Genomic DNA, 16,050 nt, shown 5'->3' with positions numbered 1-16,050 from the left:
TAATTAAAAACAAGAACTTGTAATACAAACCAAATTGATTTCAAGACTGAAAAAAAAAATCTATTTATCTCGTTAACATCCCAACTCAAACAGACGTTCCGAATTCCCAGAATCATATATACAGGCGAAAGCCAATACTCTTTGTAGATCTCGATTACCATACCCCAAAACCGTAAACTTTTTCCGTCGATTTTACAGACAAAACGCACGTCAAAATTCAAACGTAAACCCTTGAATTCATCTTAAACCGATTAGGTCCCAGTCTTCATAAGATTCTTTTTTTCTTTAATATTTATATACGCTAAATACAGATAACAAAATGCATATTTCTCGTATTTAATAAGGTTTAAACCCCTGACATCCAAAAAGGTTGAGATCTACTGATAACCCAAATAATATCTCGTTTTTCATAAGATTTTTGAAAGAGCCTTGAGAACATCATTCATAGTAGGCCTATTTTGAGGGTCATCAAGTATGCAACATTTGGCCAAAAGTGTTAAACACATTGCATCCCCCAAATCATACTCACCTTCCAAATCTGCATCCATAAACACCTTAAATTTCTCCAAACACCCCGGAGAGTCTCCGGCGACCTCACCGTCGGCCAGAAATCCGACATCCTCCGACCACTTCCGCCCGGTGGCCGCCTCTTTTGCTGATAAAAGCTCCAACAAAACGACCCCGTAAGCGTACACATCCACCTTAGTTGAAACCCGCCCATGGTCGAGATATTCCGGCGATAAATACCCTTTTTTTTCCGTCCAATCCCTACCGCTGGCGGTATAGATGATAGGTACTGCAAGGTTAAACCCCGTGATTTTCGCTCTCCAATCCATTGTTATCAGCACGTTTCTGGTGCTTATGTTTCGATGAACGTAAGTCGGCTTTGTGCACGAATGTATGTAGTGCAACGCTTCGGCGACATCAAACGCGATCTTCACTCGTTTTGGCCATGTCAACTTTTTTCTTGTTTTCGGGTCGTTTAAACAGTCTCGTAAGCTACCGTTTTGGGCGAATTCGAACACTAGAAACGACTGGTTCATTTCGAAACAACATCCTTCGAGCTTAACCACATTGAAATGATTGATTTTCGTTAAGATGTGGATGACACGATGAGCCGATTCGATCGAGCCCATGTCTTCAATCACGACGTAAAAACCGGTTGTAATTCGACCTTTGTAGACGGATTTCCCAATGAACGAACTTTCTGAGAAGTCTTGTGTAGCGAGTCTAAGCTCGTCTAAGTCGAAACTTGTTAAAATGTGTTTCAACTTCGAGATGCCATCGATAAAATCCGGCGAGAAACGTCTAAACTCCGATCCCGTTATGGACTCCAATGGTCGTTCACGGTGACCGTATTTCCACTTAAGGAAAACAAGAAACGAAACTACACCGAATAGAGAAATTATCCCTAAAACGATCAGAACTGGAAGCAGAAGACTGCTTCCAGTACTACGTTTCGAGATTCCGTTAACAGGAATGGTGTCTTGAGGACTTGGATTGTTGACCACTTTTTCCAAGTTCAACACTGGGACACCCGTTGTTGGCACCAACAACGTGGTGCCCCCAAAAATCGTTTGCTTCGGGCCCAACCCGTTCGCTTCCTGAATCGACGCTTGTGTCACCCCAAATTTCCATGCAATCATATCAATCGTGTCGTTGTCCATCACCGGATATGTCACGAGATACTTCGTGCCTGTTGTTTCGTGCGACGAATCGGTACACGCACACTTAACCGGCACCTTAACCACCTTATTCGGCTCGTGGTTGTTGGCGTTCTGTTGCGCCACAACCTGCGGGTTCACCATCCCTTGGTAGACTCCGCAAGCGATATCTCGAACCGTATACAAGTCAAGGTTCGAGTAACTGGCGATGGCTCGAGAGGAGGAGTCGGGGCAATCGCAGATGATCGGGACGATGACTTCTTGGGCTTGGTGGAGTTGAGATTGATTGAGGTTAAAAAGGGTAGCAATAGCGGAAAGAGATTGATTGAATTGAGGTCTGTAGACGAGAAAAGTGTTGCAGGTTTTGGTGGTGGTGGAGGTGCAGATGTAGGTGGAGCCATGGCGGAGGTCCGTGGAGGTGATGCAGGGTGTTGGGTCGTATGGTTGTACAGAAAGCATGGGCTTTATGAAGGAAAAGAGAAGAAGGGTGAGAAAGAAAGGGAAGGAGTCCGCCATTGTTGCAGGTGTGATTGTGAACGAAGAAGATGAAATTCAAGAAATGAATTTCCAAAATTTGATTTAAGAACGGGACTAGGACTAGGCCTGGCCGGCTTTCCGACAACCACAATCTCTCTCTCTCTCTCTCTCTCTCTCTATATATATATATATATATATATATATATATCATACAAATTACACCGGGTGAAACCATTTTTTTACACTTACAGATTTACAGCAAAACACTGGCAAGGTAACTTCGCAGTGTTTTTGTTGTGAAAGTTCAGATTTTTTTATCTTCACAGTGTTTTGTTGTTAAGTTTCAAGTATATGAAAGTGGTCTCACGTGTCTCACGAAAATATTTTTGTCTCACATGAACCCACTTTGGATGTTCATTTACAAAAGCTAATAAATGGTACAAACTATTTGTTTGTTGTTTCATATAACATACGAAGGATAAGGGGTGTTTGGGATGCTTATTAAAACTGATTATTGACTTATTCTGGTGTATTACAATAATAAGCAGTTTTTAGTGTTTGGATGGAAAAATAATAGCTTATATTGATGTTAAATCGGTAATAAAGAGTTTTTGATAAGTTATTCCCTTTTAACTTATCAAATTCAACTTATTAGATTTAGAAACCAAATGAACTTTTCAACCCTTTTCTAACCCTCATTATAGAATTAAATCCTCCTAACAAAAGCAACGAATCTTCCTTCAATCGTTTAGAACGATTCCTCAAAATTTCCCAAAATCGATGTTGAAAATGAAAACCCTAAAAACAAAAATCTATAGTAATCAATTCAGATCCACTTATCAGAGTATCGATTCGATTCCTAAGATTGCTCCAAAACTTATTAGTACCGCCATAAGCTAATCCAAACACTTTTTATAAAACTCTAATTTGCTTCTACATAAGTTGATAAACACTTTTATAAAAAAAAAACATAAATTGTTTTAAATAAACAATACCAAACACCCTTGAATATTTTGTAAGAAGGTGAAGTGTTTTAATATTAAGTATGGCAATGCAACATGTGTTTAAACGTATATGATTAAGCTTGTGTATCATGCATGTAATCATACTTCATATTAAAACTTTTTGGTTTCTCGTAAAATGTTTAACTTCTCGTTTAAACTTGTCCCTATATGTAAGGAGGGTCAAATAAGAATGCTAACTATTGAAGAGAGTATGAAATCGGCAAAATCACGTGTGATTTTATATTAATGGCCCAAAAAAGTTGTGTGGGCGACTTTGACTGCGTCTTCGAGTCACAGGACAAAGTCGCGTGAATCATATGTGATTTTGTACGTGATGTTGGGGTAAAATCATATGTGATTCGACCGTTTTTCTATTCTCTTAAATATGTTTAGTTCTCGTTAAAATAATGTAGATAATCAACTTCTAAAAGCTTGATGGTTTAGTTAATCAAAAAAGTTCGGGAACTTAATCATCTGAAATCGAAAATTCAATAGTTCATTTCATTGGGTTTTTTTGGATTTTTTCTTAAAGATTAATCAACCAAATAAAAATAATAATTTTTGGAAACCTCATCTTAAGATTACCGACAACCTCGACGACGACCGTCTCCTAAGAACCATATGTGATGAGGTATTTCAGAGTTGACTTAGCAGCTAAGGCTGGGTTCAAGCCTGCCCTGTACAAAATTTATACTTGAACATATATATTGTATATTTGAGTAAAGTCGTTTCGTCCATTTACCAACTAATCTATTCGTCAGAGGGCATCACACACAAACACACACACACACACACATATATATATATATATATATATATATATATATTCTGTTTTCAATCTATATATCTATAATGATCATGTGATTTTAATGTAAAATGATGTGATTCTACTGTTTTACTTATTTTCTTATTTGATTGATATTTTCTAAATTAAAACTACTCGACCTTCCAAGCATAGAGAAAGAGGCAAAACTCATGAACAAATGGGATTAAACCCTTGTACTAAACCACAAACCCCTGGCGGAGATGGCCACGATGCTGCCGGAGGTGGTGGCAGCGATGCGGCGGCCGGAGGTATTGGTTTCATAATAAACAATGCATGCTTTAAACCAAGGTTAAAAAGCCAATCATGAACATCCAAATTAACTTCAATCTTCACTTTCTTCCATTTCAAATCGATTGATTCATTACCTCCAAATTTCCATTGCAGATGCTTCACAAGAATCATCACAACACCATCGATTCTTATCTCCATTTCTCAATTATCGACCTGTTTGGTTAAGTCCTGTATGGTTAATCTGTCTGTATGGATCGAAAATGTTTTTGTTTTGGATGGTTTTTTTTATAGATAAGTAAGTCACTTTTTGTATCATTAAGTCACTATGAAACAGTCATTTTGAGTCATGCTAAACTCATTAAGCTAACATGCACTTGATTTGTTTTTGTTCTTGAACTCGATTGAAATCTCATGAAACCCTCCTTCTTCATGGAATTTAATTCGTGTTTGGAACTTTTTCTTCCCGAAAAAAATGCTCTTCTCTCGAAATCAAAATGGGATCGATCAAAGCATGTCAGAGACCTGCTAAAGTGAATTGAATCGGTTTAGTTTTATTATATATGGATATTGAAATTTTGGATCCGATCCAGTTATAATTAGATATCAAATTACATACAGTTGGTTGGTTCACATTGGATTGATCGTCTTAAATTGGATCGGATGGTTTTTTACACACCGCTACTTTCTGAGCAAAGATTTACTCTCTTGAAATCTCATTTTTGTTCTATCAGTGAAAGTTAATGGGTTCGTTTGGTTTTTATCTATACGTGTTTTCTTATCAAGATCACACCCCACGAATTGTAATGAATGAAATTGATAAATATGTTAATAAATTATTATTTAAATGGAAAATAATATACAAGTTGCATATATATATATATATATATATATAGGTATATTTTAAATATTTAATAATCAATAAACAAACGCTTATTCAACGTTTGTAAGTAATATATTTTTTTTAATATTTTTAAATATAAAAATAATCTAATTAATTAATTCTTTTAATGAATTGGTGTTTTTAAATATTAGAAAAGAAAAAGGAAAAGGGTTATACTGTAATTTTTCATTTCATTATTAATAAAAAAAAATAAGATAAACTTGCATGAAAAAATAATGTACTTTAACTTGATTATTATTTTGAATAACGTACTTTTAGAATTTTCATTTTGGTATCGAAGATGTAAAGTTTTAAACATTTAAATATTCGAGTAACCAGTTGAATACTAATTTTAGATTAAAAAAAAGACTAATTTTAAATTAAAAAAATCCATGTCACTAACCACGTCAGCAAATAATATTGAGTTGGATACCATACCACTCGCCGCATCAGCATGATAACTGATTAATAAAAATCAAGTTAAAATACGTTATTTTTTCATGCAATTTGACCTAAAAATGTATATCAAAGTATATCAAAATGTGATAATATTGGATTTATCTTCTTTTATATCTCATTATAAATCGTGATGATATTAAATGTCATCTCATTAATTTTATTTAGGTGACGTTTGTTTTTTAAAAGATGATTAAGTCTGAAGTCTTATTTCATTTCTGATTAATAAAAGATGATGCTGAAGTATGAAATCTAGATTAATAAGACTGTTTGTTTTTTATAAACCGACAAACGTCTGAAGTTTGAAATCTTAATCAATAGTTTGTTTTTGTAAAATCAGGTGCAAACATTTTGTAAAATTCTCTTGATTTTCATAAAATTTCCATTGCCGAAATTCATTTCAACAATTGCTTAACAGATGGAACACAATAAGAACCTTTTAGATATCTTTCAGACTTCCGATACGATATATATATGTATATGGAGGGAGAGAGAGGGGGTGGGGAGTGGATTTCATATGGGTGATGAAAGGACGATGACGTTCCTGATAGAGAAAAAAAGCAATAGGCAAAAGGAATCAAAGAAAAAGGGAAATAAGAGGAGTTAAAATATTAATTTACCTCTTATTTATTCAGACCATATTAAGTGATAAGAGACTCTGAAAATAAATAAAAAACAAACAATCTAAATTACAAAATATCTGAATGAATCAGACATAAGTGATAATTAAACTGAAAGTGAAAAAAACAAATAAGACCTCAGTAAAAAAAAATATAAAATGTATAAATTAATATAAAATTTAAAAGAAATATGCATCTATTGATTTGAACCAAAGGTCGTTTGCTAGTTTTTCTTTATTTTATTTTAATGAATAAATAGATGGTATTTTATTAATTTATTCATATATTATATTTAATTAAAAATGATTTATATAGCTGTTTAAAGACGTGTTGTAAGAGATAGCATCTGAATATGTGTTTATTCTTTTCAAGTTGTATTAATCATTTGTGATTATTTTGTATGTTTGAAGATGATTATGCTAAATGAATAAGAGGTCGTTTACTAAACACTTATTCAATAAGTGCTTACTGATATTACTTACTTTACCGATTGAATATGACAATGATCGAAAGTCTTATCCAGTAAGCTCTTATCGAGTTTAAGGTGCTTACCAACAATCTATTTTGATGACTAAGAAATTTACATGATATGATAAAAAGGTGAAGTCTCTTGCTGGTAAACGTTTACCCAGTAAGTATTTAGTAAATGATCCCTAATTTAATACAAACAATAAAAACACTAAAACAGAACATTATATATATATATATATATATATATATATATATTTAAGTATAAAAACTCTAACAAATAATACAAACAAATAAATGATGTTTGCACCAAATCTAATATTTAATAATTTATTTTGAAAAGCTAGTTTTTGTTGTAATATTATTATTACTGGAAGGGTATTCGCACAATGCAATGAGAGATCTCGAATTTAATGTTTCGTTTTATTTTATACATGTCGATATTATAACACGATTTTATGTGGTACTGAGAAAACGATAAGTTTTTATATTTTGAATAAAATATAAATTTGAAGATATCATAAAATTTATAAAAAAAATTGTATCGATAGTACAAATTAAATATTTAAAAGTTCTTGCTTTTTTGTAATTCCTGTAATTCACTTTTCTATTATAATTTAATTTAGATTTAATACTGAAGTTATTTATTTTTGGTTTAATAATATAATTTTTATAAAGATAATAATTAGTATTTTGTTAGAATTTAATGATTATCCTAAATATGTTTTAGATTTTTTTTATATTTAAGATAAGATACTTATTTAATATTTGATTATGTTTATCCGCAGTTAGTTACATGAATTCAAACATTGAGTTTTAATAAGTTATACAATCACATAATTTTACTTGCTATCTTGAATTTTAAATAATATGCATTAATAAACAACTAGAAGAGTACTCGCGCAATGCAGCGAGATACATCTTGATTTTAATATTTCATTATATTATTTATCTCAGTCGATATTATAGTATGGTCTTATGTAATTTTGAAAAAACGATAATGTTTTTTATTTTTGAATAAATATAAACTTGAAGATATCATAAAAATTTGACAAAAATATATCGATATTAGTATCAAATTAACTATTTAAAATTCTTATTTTTTGTGTAATTTTTTAATTCAATTTTTTTATTATAATTTAACTTATGTTCAATAACGAAGTAATTTATATTTGGTTTAATAATATAATTTTCTTATAAAGATAATAATTAATTATTTTGTTAGAACTCGATAATTATCTTAATTATATTTTATATTTTTTATATTTTAACATGAGATGTTTATCTTTTATTTGATTATGTTTATCCGCAGTTAGTTAGACGGATTCAAACATGTAGCTTTAATAAGTTGTACTTATGCATAGTTACTTCTAATCTTGAATTTTAAATAATATGCATCAATATACAATACTTCATGCATAAAAAATGGTTTTTAAGAGTTTTTATCAAATGTTTTATAATATAGTATAGATACTTAATACATAAAAAAAAATTATTTTTAAAAGTTTTTATTAAATACATATAGATTGCGAGAGTAAACACAAATTCGTTCTTTGTAGTTTGTCAAAAATAATACTTTTAGTCCTTACAATTTTAAAATTACAATATAAACATCATAGTTTATAAAAACATTTATGTATAGTCCTTGTCTTTAATGGCTGTTAAAAAAATTCAGTTAAATAAGAAGCAATATTCTTATTTCTATATATTTCTTTTGTCTTTTATTGAATTGAAATTTATTTTTTAATATTGGTCCATTTGATCGAAGGATGAAAGTTCCCCTCATGTAACGAATTTTCTAACGGCCATCAAGGGAATGGATTAATTTAAGAAATTTTGCAAATCATGATAATTATTTTATAATTTTAAAACTACAGGGGCAAACAATGTTATTTTGGAAAACCACAAGGACCAAGTTTGTGTTTACTCTTATTATTATTTTGCTGTATAGTTGAAAAGGAAAAAGAATTCAGTTGATTCCTCCGCCGCTTCTGGTTCTCTAACGACTTCCTTCTTCTTCTTCAACCTCTTCACCTGCATTTCACCATCTTTCTCTGTTTCCAAACCCTCATTCGCAACCGACTCACCGGAGACTCAGCGGAAAAACTTTCGCCGATCACAATTGTATCTATAAACACTAATTACGTCTATATTTTGGAGGAGTTGATCTGGTTTTATTGTCCGCAATAGTTAGGATTTCAACAAATCTTATAGAAATGCCATTGGAATCTTCGTCAGACCACGAAGTGGAAGATTCCGATTCTGAATTCGTTGAGGTCGATCCTTCTGGTCGTTATGGACGGGTTAGTACGTGTCGGACTTCAAATTCTACGATTAGGCAAAAAAAAAAATATTTTGATTTACGTTTGTTGGATATATATATATATATATATATGTGTGTGTGTGTGTGTGTATGTATGTTGCTGCTCAGATGATTATGTTGGTATATTTTGCAGTACAAAGAAGTGTTAGGAAAGGGGGCTTGCAAAAAGGTGTATCCTATTTTAAATTTTTCTTCTCCATTCCAGATAAAAACCTACGCTGCCTTTCGACATTGGATGTTATACCACTGTCAACTTCATAATTGATATCAAGTTTTTACTATTTCTTATTGAAATCAGCAGGTTTGACATCCAAATTCAAAGTTTAGCTCCTTTTTTTGGGTACACGAGGGAATAGTAGTCTGAGTTATTTGAACCAGAAGCACTTAGTTTTTATTGCTAATTAACCATTGTTCTTGTAAAGATACCAAAAAAACACTATAGTTTGCAGAAAGCAGCAATTTGGGACAAAGTGTGCAAAAGTAAATGCCAACGATCCTATATCTAAGGGGCCGTTTACCAAACACTTAGCCGGTAAGCGCTTACTGGTAAAATTTAACACTATCATTTACTTACCGGGTAAGATTTTAGTCCATCAAAACAGCAACGTAACTAACAATTTACCCGGTAAGCGCTTACTGAGTTGTCGTCCTCACTTATCGGGTAAGACTCTTGGTCCCCATCTCGCTCTTACCGGGTAAGATTCTTGGTCCATACCATATTCATCCGCTAAGGTAATATGACTTGGTAAGCACTTACCTGGGTAAGCGTTTGGTAAACGGCCCTTAATATTGTTCATTCTTGCAAAGATGGTTTGTTTGCCACAAAAAGACAAATATAATTGCTTGAAAAGTTATTTACTTGATACTTATTTTTTTAGTAGAACAGTATAGACAAGGCGGTATTGTTACATCCTTGATCACGTATCGGGTATTTTAGATATAGAGCATTTGATGAATTGGAAGGAATTGAAGTAGCTTGGAACCAAATAAAGGTTTATGATTTCTTGAGGAACCCTGAGGAGTTGGAGCGTCTGTACTCCGAAGTTCATTTACTCAAAACCCTTAAGCACAAGAATATTATCAAATTCTACAACTCTTGGGTTGATGCAAAGAACGATCATATCAACTTCATCACCGAGATTTTCACCTCTGGCACATTAAGACAGTATGTTTAATTTATTTCTGACTGTCCATTTTCTTGTTGAGTTATGGTTTTGTCATGTATCCACAATATAGACATATTCACCATACCTCAAGAAGCATAAACATGTAGTTAAGACCATGTTAGAATTTTGGTAGGTACCGCAAGAAGCATAAGCATGTGGATGTGCGAGCATTGAAGAATTGGTCTAAACAAATATTAGAGGGACTACTGTATCTTCACAGTCACGATCCTCCGGTTATTCATCGCGACCTCAAGTGTGACAACATTTTTGTTAATGGAAATCAAGGAGAGGTCAAGATTGGTGACCTTGGACTAGCTGCGATTCTTCGCCAAGCTCGTTCTGCTCACAGTGTCATTGGTGAGGGCAAGGTTTTTAGCTTCGTGCTTCCTTATTTTTATTGATTGTGACCTGTAATGAATACAACAGAGCTAGTGATCCATGATAATTGTTGTTCTACATCTAGGAACTCCAGAGTTCATGGCACCTGAGCTTTATGAAGAAGAGTACAATGAACTTGTAGATATCTATGCCTTTGGGATGTGCCTACTTGAACTGGTGACATTTGAGTATCCATATATTGAATGTGCCAATGCTGCTCAAATATATAAGAAAGTGACATCAGTAAGTGATCTTTCATTTATCCTGTTTTTCCATTTAGCTGCCTGATAAGTTACCTATATGACTTGTGCAAAATAGAATCAGTTCAACCATAAGTAAGGTGTATATATATATATATATATATGTATGTATGTCTGCATATGTTTTTGGGTGGATCGAGGGGGAATTATTACTTATTATCATCTTACTAGTAAATTCAGTATTCAATTGAAGTTTATATATGACATGGAGGACCAAACTGACAGAAACGCCATCCACGGCAGATTAGCAGTATTAGTGGATTTTTTGAGAAGCAAATTGATTATTCTTTAGGGCTCACAGTAGAGTAAGCATATTTTGGCATAATGTTGGAAACCAAGAAGCAATGCATCTTTAAGCTGAGTGCACAGATGGACTGTGATACTTGGAGCTTCAGGGTTTCATCTAGCAGAACCCACATTATTGGGACAATATCAAGTTGGCTTCACTTCAGGAAATCATTGTAACTTTGAAGTGAGAGGCTGATGGAGATGCTTATGGTCTGGGTTACTGGAGGATAGTGTAAGATGTGTACACGTTTGAAAGTGGAACAATGCAAAGTTGGTCATCAAGTCATCAAGAAGAACTGGGTTACTGTTTTTCTCAGGAACCCCTATTAATGTTAAACAGCAATTACATTTGGTATAAAAGGTCTTCGTTATTTATGATGTGAGCAGACCTTCTTTGCCGAATTTTCATTGACATATTTTGTAACATTCACATTATTGCACCAAGCTTTTCATTGATTCTCTTTTTGAGCAATGCAAATCATAAAACTTCTTCTTATACATGATTTCATCACTTGTCCTGTATACGTGGAGCTTCTTGATATAGGTTATGCATATTTTTGCATAAAAGATGTACAAATCTCTGACGAAAGCTCATATTGATATCATACTCTTTTGATCATAAATGTGAGCCTTGGCATTGCTATAAGATTTCTTTACTATACCCTGGGAGTTATGGATTCTGAAGTTGAACTGGAGTCTTTCAGATAACCAGATCATGTAGTTAAGATTGTATTTGTTAGAATAATCTTAACCTTAGAAATTACCAGCATCTTCAATTTGCTTTTGGGTTCATGGGTAATTTTGGAATTTCCTTTGGGATCAAGAGTTTCCCTGTTTAAGTTCTCTTTTTACCATTTTCCCTCTCTTGCATCTGCCCAACAGACCTGTAATCATCTTAAACTTTTTCTTTCCTTGTCACTACTGAAATAGGTTCACCCACACTAGAACTAATCAAGTCAATTTCGTATTTTCTGAATATTTATGCAACCAGTTCTTCTTTACTCCTCCGCTTTCATAGCCATATGTTGATGGTGAATCTATTAAATTTTAATCAATGACGGAAGGTGGGTTGGATTGTGTGTGCTTGCGCCTTTTGGCATTAATTTCCTGTATACTGTTATAGATCAGTGGTCAATTTCAAAGTGGTGATGGGATAAGAATGTGAGTGAGGAAAGCTTGGGATATAGGTTAACCATTGCTTGAGTTCTGCTTCTGTTATAGATCACTTGTTGTCCCCACTTTTGTGTGACATTTAGACGGACAAGACTGAGTGGAGAAAAATACATGTTTGTGTCCCATCAAAATAGGTGAAAAAAATTAGGAAAATGTGACAAATTGGGTAAATTACTAAACTACGTCAAATTAAGACCCTAAAACGTAGCACAATTCTTTCACCAACCTATCTCGCTCTCGTCCATCCCATCATGTTCGCATACAAACGCACCTTTAATGTCATAAAGGATGTCCAATCATGATCATGCTTTGAGTGTCGAGCTATAGGGATAATTTCATCATGGTGTTTCTGTCAGAAAGTTCACGTCCATTGAATATTACCGACTTACAGCCGCTTGCTTCAGTGAAATTGCTTTTACCAACATCTCGTTTTCCTTTTTTTTTAGGGTGTCAAGCCAGCTTCACTAAAAAAAGTGAAGGATCCTGAAGTCAGGTCATTTATTGAGAAGTGTATTGCCAAGGTCTCGGATAGGTTAAGCGCCAAGGAATTGTTGATGGATCGTTTTCTTCATGCAGACGAGGATCATGAAGACATAAATAAACAATCAAAAGCCCATCCCCATCCAGGTAAACTAGCTGAAAAACTAGCTATTGGTTAATAAGCTAGTTGTTAACTCATAAGCTACATGTTTGGTGAAACCAGTTGATAAGCTAGTCATGTTTGGTAAAACCAGTTGATAAGCTAGTCATATTTGGTAAAAATAGTTGATAAGCTGGTCATGTTTGGTAAAAACTAGTTGATAAGCTAGATGACGATGTAAATAATCTAAAAGAATATGTTGAAAAATTAATTGGAAAAATATAAGGTACATAATTGGAAAGAAAAAAAGGTGGAAGCGAAAACCCTGATATTATTGAAGCGATGCTTGAAGTAGTGTTTCAAAAAGTAACCTGCAACCAAAAAAGACTTTTTCAATAAGCTCAAAAAATAAGCAAACTTATGGTTGCCAAAAACGGCTTTTATTTCTTTTCTTGTCTCCTTATTTTCTAATGGATCTTTGTAGGTGGTGACACCGAGAACCTTGACAACGTTGAAGAAACTACAAACGACACCATGCCGGATACTGCTAGGGATTTCACATTGAAGGGTCAAATGAGAGATCCGAACACAGTATTCCTGAAACTACGTATAGAAGATACGACAGGTCTGCTTATATCCGTTCATTTCGGACATTCACATCTTTTTCGGATTTCACTTTAACAAATGATTAGATTTCATCTTGTGGGCCAGGTCACGTTCGGAATATTCATTTTCCATTCGATATCAAATTTGATACACAGACTGCAGTTGCTAGAGAAATGGTTGAAGAGCTGGATTTAACGGATCAAGATGTCTCTACAATCGCTGAGATGATTGAGGCTGAAATTCGATCATGTTTTCCAGATTGGGCACTTAACGTGAACTCCAACGAACACGAGGCCAATGAAGTTCCAGATTCTACCGAAGACTCCGCGTTTGACTCTCGATACGAATCTCCATCCCCGTCAACAAACAAATCCACCGGTGCTTCTCCTGGATTTTTATCTCTTGAACGATTACCTTCTGGTCGGAGATATTGGAGTGACGAACCCAAAAATGGTTGTTCTCCACTTCAACCCATACCTTCAGATGTTTCTGAAGATGAAAATGCAGATCCGGAGGCTTTATCTAGTGACGACCATGGTTCAGGCGACGATGCCCCAACTGAAAACATGGAAGAAATCCTGCATCATCATCATGACAACGACAACGACGACAACGATGATGATGATGATGATGATGATGATGATGATGATGATGATGATGATGATGATGATGATGATACGAGACCCAAAGAAACTTCTGATGTAAGTATGATTGTGGAGAAACTTGAGCATATAATGGTGGAGCAGCAAAAAGAGTTGGATGAACTTAGTAAACAACATAGATTGATTTTATCAGATATCTTGATGAAACTTCCTCCCGAAACTCGGCAAGAAGTCGTTACCAGCTGCAAAGTCGAGATCTCGAAAGCAGGCATCTCTAAAGATTCCAACCATCCTCTTTGCACGTAAGTTTTACAGTCGTTTTTAACTTTCACTACAACAAAAATAGGTTTTATAGGATACCAAAGATGTCTAAATAAACCTTGTGGGGTTAGCTCAACTGGCAATAAGGCTTGAGCCTTTGGGGATTCTCTTTACCGAGCACCAATTTGAGTCTAGCAAGGCCATTGTGATTTTCCTGCCTGTTTTCCAGGTCCCTGGGATTAGTCAAGGTGCACGCAAACTAGCCTCGACACCCACGGTTAACTGGAAAAAAGAAAAGTTGTTTAAATAGCATGATAGGCTGCGTCGTAGGACTTAAGTTTAGGACAGAAGAATTGTGTCTCTGTTACAATAGGATGTTCGGATGTATTTGGGTATCCTAACAAATTGTTTATGATACTTTTGAAATAAAGTGTCTTATTTGTCTTTTTATAGACACAAATAATGTCATATAAAAAGATAAAGAGGGCACTTTATTTCAAAATTGTTCTAGATGATTTGTTAGGATGTCCAAAAAAATATTCTATCAACTTATTGTAACACTTCTACGTATGACGTAGTTGTTAAGTTTTATTGACACATTTTATTACGACATTTAGACATATTTGACGTCATATAAAGTTGATTATGTTGTAGTGTTTTGCGGAGTCGTATGTAATCGGACTTTGATCGTATATATAAGATTTGAAAAATGTTCCCAGAAAAGGCGAAGGCGTGCACTTTGTAGCGAAAGACGGGGAGCAGGAACCAATGGCAGTCAAAAACCATAACCGTGGAGATGATACGTTCAAGCACAGGTTCAAAAGAGGGATCGAGTATTCGACGTCAAGCATGGGCATTGCTGTAATTTTGAGGAATGACAGTGTTAGTTCATGACATGATTTGGAGGGTAAAAAACATTTGAAGATGAAGTTTTAGAGAGTGAATTAATGCTTGTACATATATTTATGCTTATGTTTTTTTAACACAAAAAAGCTTGATTTATGGTTGTAAAGTTGAGTCAATTAGTTGTGAATCTTGATGGAGTTTGTAGATATTGGGTGAATGATTTTATTGATACCAGAAGGTTACTAGTAAGATATATTTCGATTTTATTGTTTCGTTTTATTTTATTTTTGTTTCAGTCGATGTTATAATACGTTTTATGTGGTTTTGATAAAACAATAATATTTTTATTTTTAAATAAAATATAACTATGAAGATATATCATAAAATTTTGAAAAAAAAAATATTGATATTGATATCAAACTAACTATTTAACTTTTTTTTTTGGGTATTTCTTTAATTTATTTTTGGTTTAATAATATAACTTTTTATAAAGATAATAATTTAGAATTTTGTTATAACTCAATAATTATCCTAATTATATTTTAAATTTTTCATATTTAAAATAAGATATTTATTCTCAATTTGATTATGTTTATCTACAGTTAGTTACACGAATTCAAACATGAAGTTTTAATAAGTTGTACTTACGCACAATTTACTTGTAATCTTAAATCTAAAGTAATAAGTATCAATAAACAATATTTTATGCATAAAAATGATTTTTAAAACTTTTTATCAAATATTTTATAATATAGTATAAATATAAAAAATGACCATAAAAAATTAATTAAAAATAAAATCTAATATGAATTATAAATAATTAAAAAAAAAACCCTTCCTCTCTCTCTCCTATCTCGTCTCTCCAATTTTTTTTCCCTTTTCTTTCTCCATGATATATATATATATATATATATATATATATATATATATATATATATATA

The 16,050-nt window shown here is 33.2% G+C and overlaps 2 protein-coding genes across 2 annotated transcripts; one reads left to right on the top strand and one right to left on the bottom strand.

Moving 5' to 3' along the window:
* Window positions 1-407: 407 nt before the first annotated feature.
* Window positions 408-2,180, bottom strand: LOC112510945 (protein LYK5-like). Its single transcript, XM_025116296.1, has one exon. The coding sequence runs from the start codon at window positions 2,178-2,180 to the stop codon at window positions 408-410; it is 1,773 nt and encodes a 590-aa protein (XP_024972064.1).
* A 6,570-nt stretch (window positions 2,181-8,750) lies between these two features.
* Window positions 8,751-15,315, top strand: LOC112511402 (probable serine/threonine-protein kinase WNK3). Its single transcript, XM_025117004.1, has 9 exons — window positions 8,751-8,929; window positions 9,083-9,120; window positions 9,887-10,114; window positions 10,249-10,472; window positions 10,579-10,736; window positions 12,661-12,841; window positions 13,279-13,419; window positions 13,506-14,304; window positions 14,983-15,315. Exons 1-9 carry the CDS (start codon window positions 8,843-8,845, stop codon window positions 15,155-15,157), a joined length of 2,031 nt encoding a protein of 676 aa, XP_024972772.1. The 5' UTR covers window positions 8,751-8,842; the 3' UTR covers window positions 15,158-15,315.
* Window positions 15,316-16,050: the final 735 nt, after the last annotated feature.

This window comes from Cynara cardunculus (genome assembly GCF_001531365.2).
Source record: "Cynara cardunculus var. scolymus isolate 2C chromosome LG 4, CcrdV1, whole genome shotgun sequence".
Taxonomy (NCBI): Eukaryota; Viridiplantae; Streptophyta; class Magnoliopsida; order Asterales; family Asteraceae; genus Cynara; species Cynara cardunculus.
This window is presented reverse-complemented; position numbering and strand designations above follow the sequence as displayed.

Excerpts from the sequence above, each read along its gene's own strand:
- LOC112510945 (XM_025116296.1), bottom strand. The coding sequence starts at position 2,180 with ATGGCGGACTCCTTCCCTTTCTTTCTCACCCTTCTTCTCTTTTCCTTC.
- LOC112511402 (XM_025117004.1), top strand. The coding sequence starts at position 8,843 with ATGCCATTGGAATCTTCGTCAGACCACGAAGTGGAAGATTCCGATTCT. Across the intron at positions 10,115-10,248 it reads ACCTCTGGCACATTAAGACA|GTACCGCAAGAAGCATAAGC; the intron begins GTATGTTTAATT and ends GAATTTTGGTAG. Across the intron at positions 13,420-13,505 it reads ACGTATAGAAGATACGACAG|GTCACGTTCGGAATATTCAT; the intron begins GTCTGCTTATAT and ends CTTGTGGGCCAG.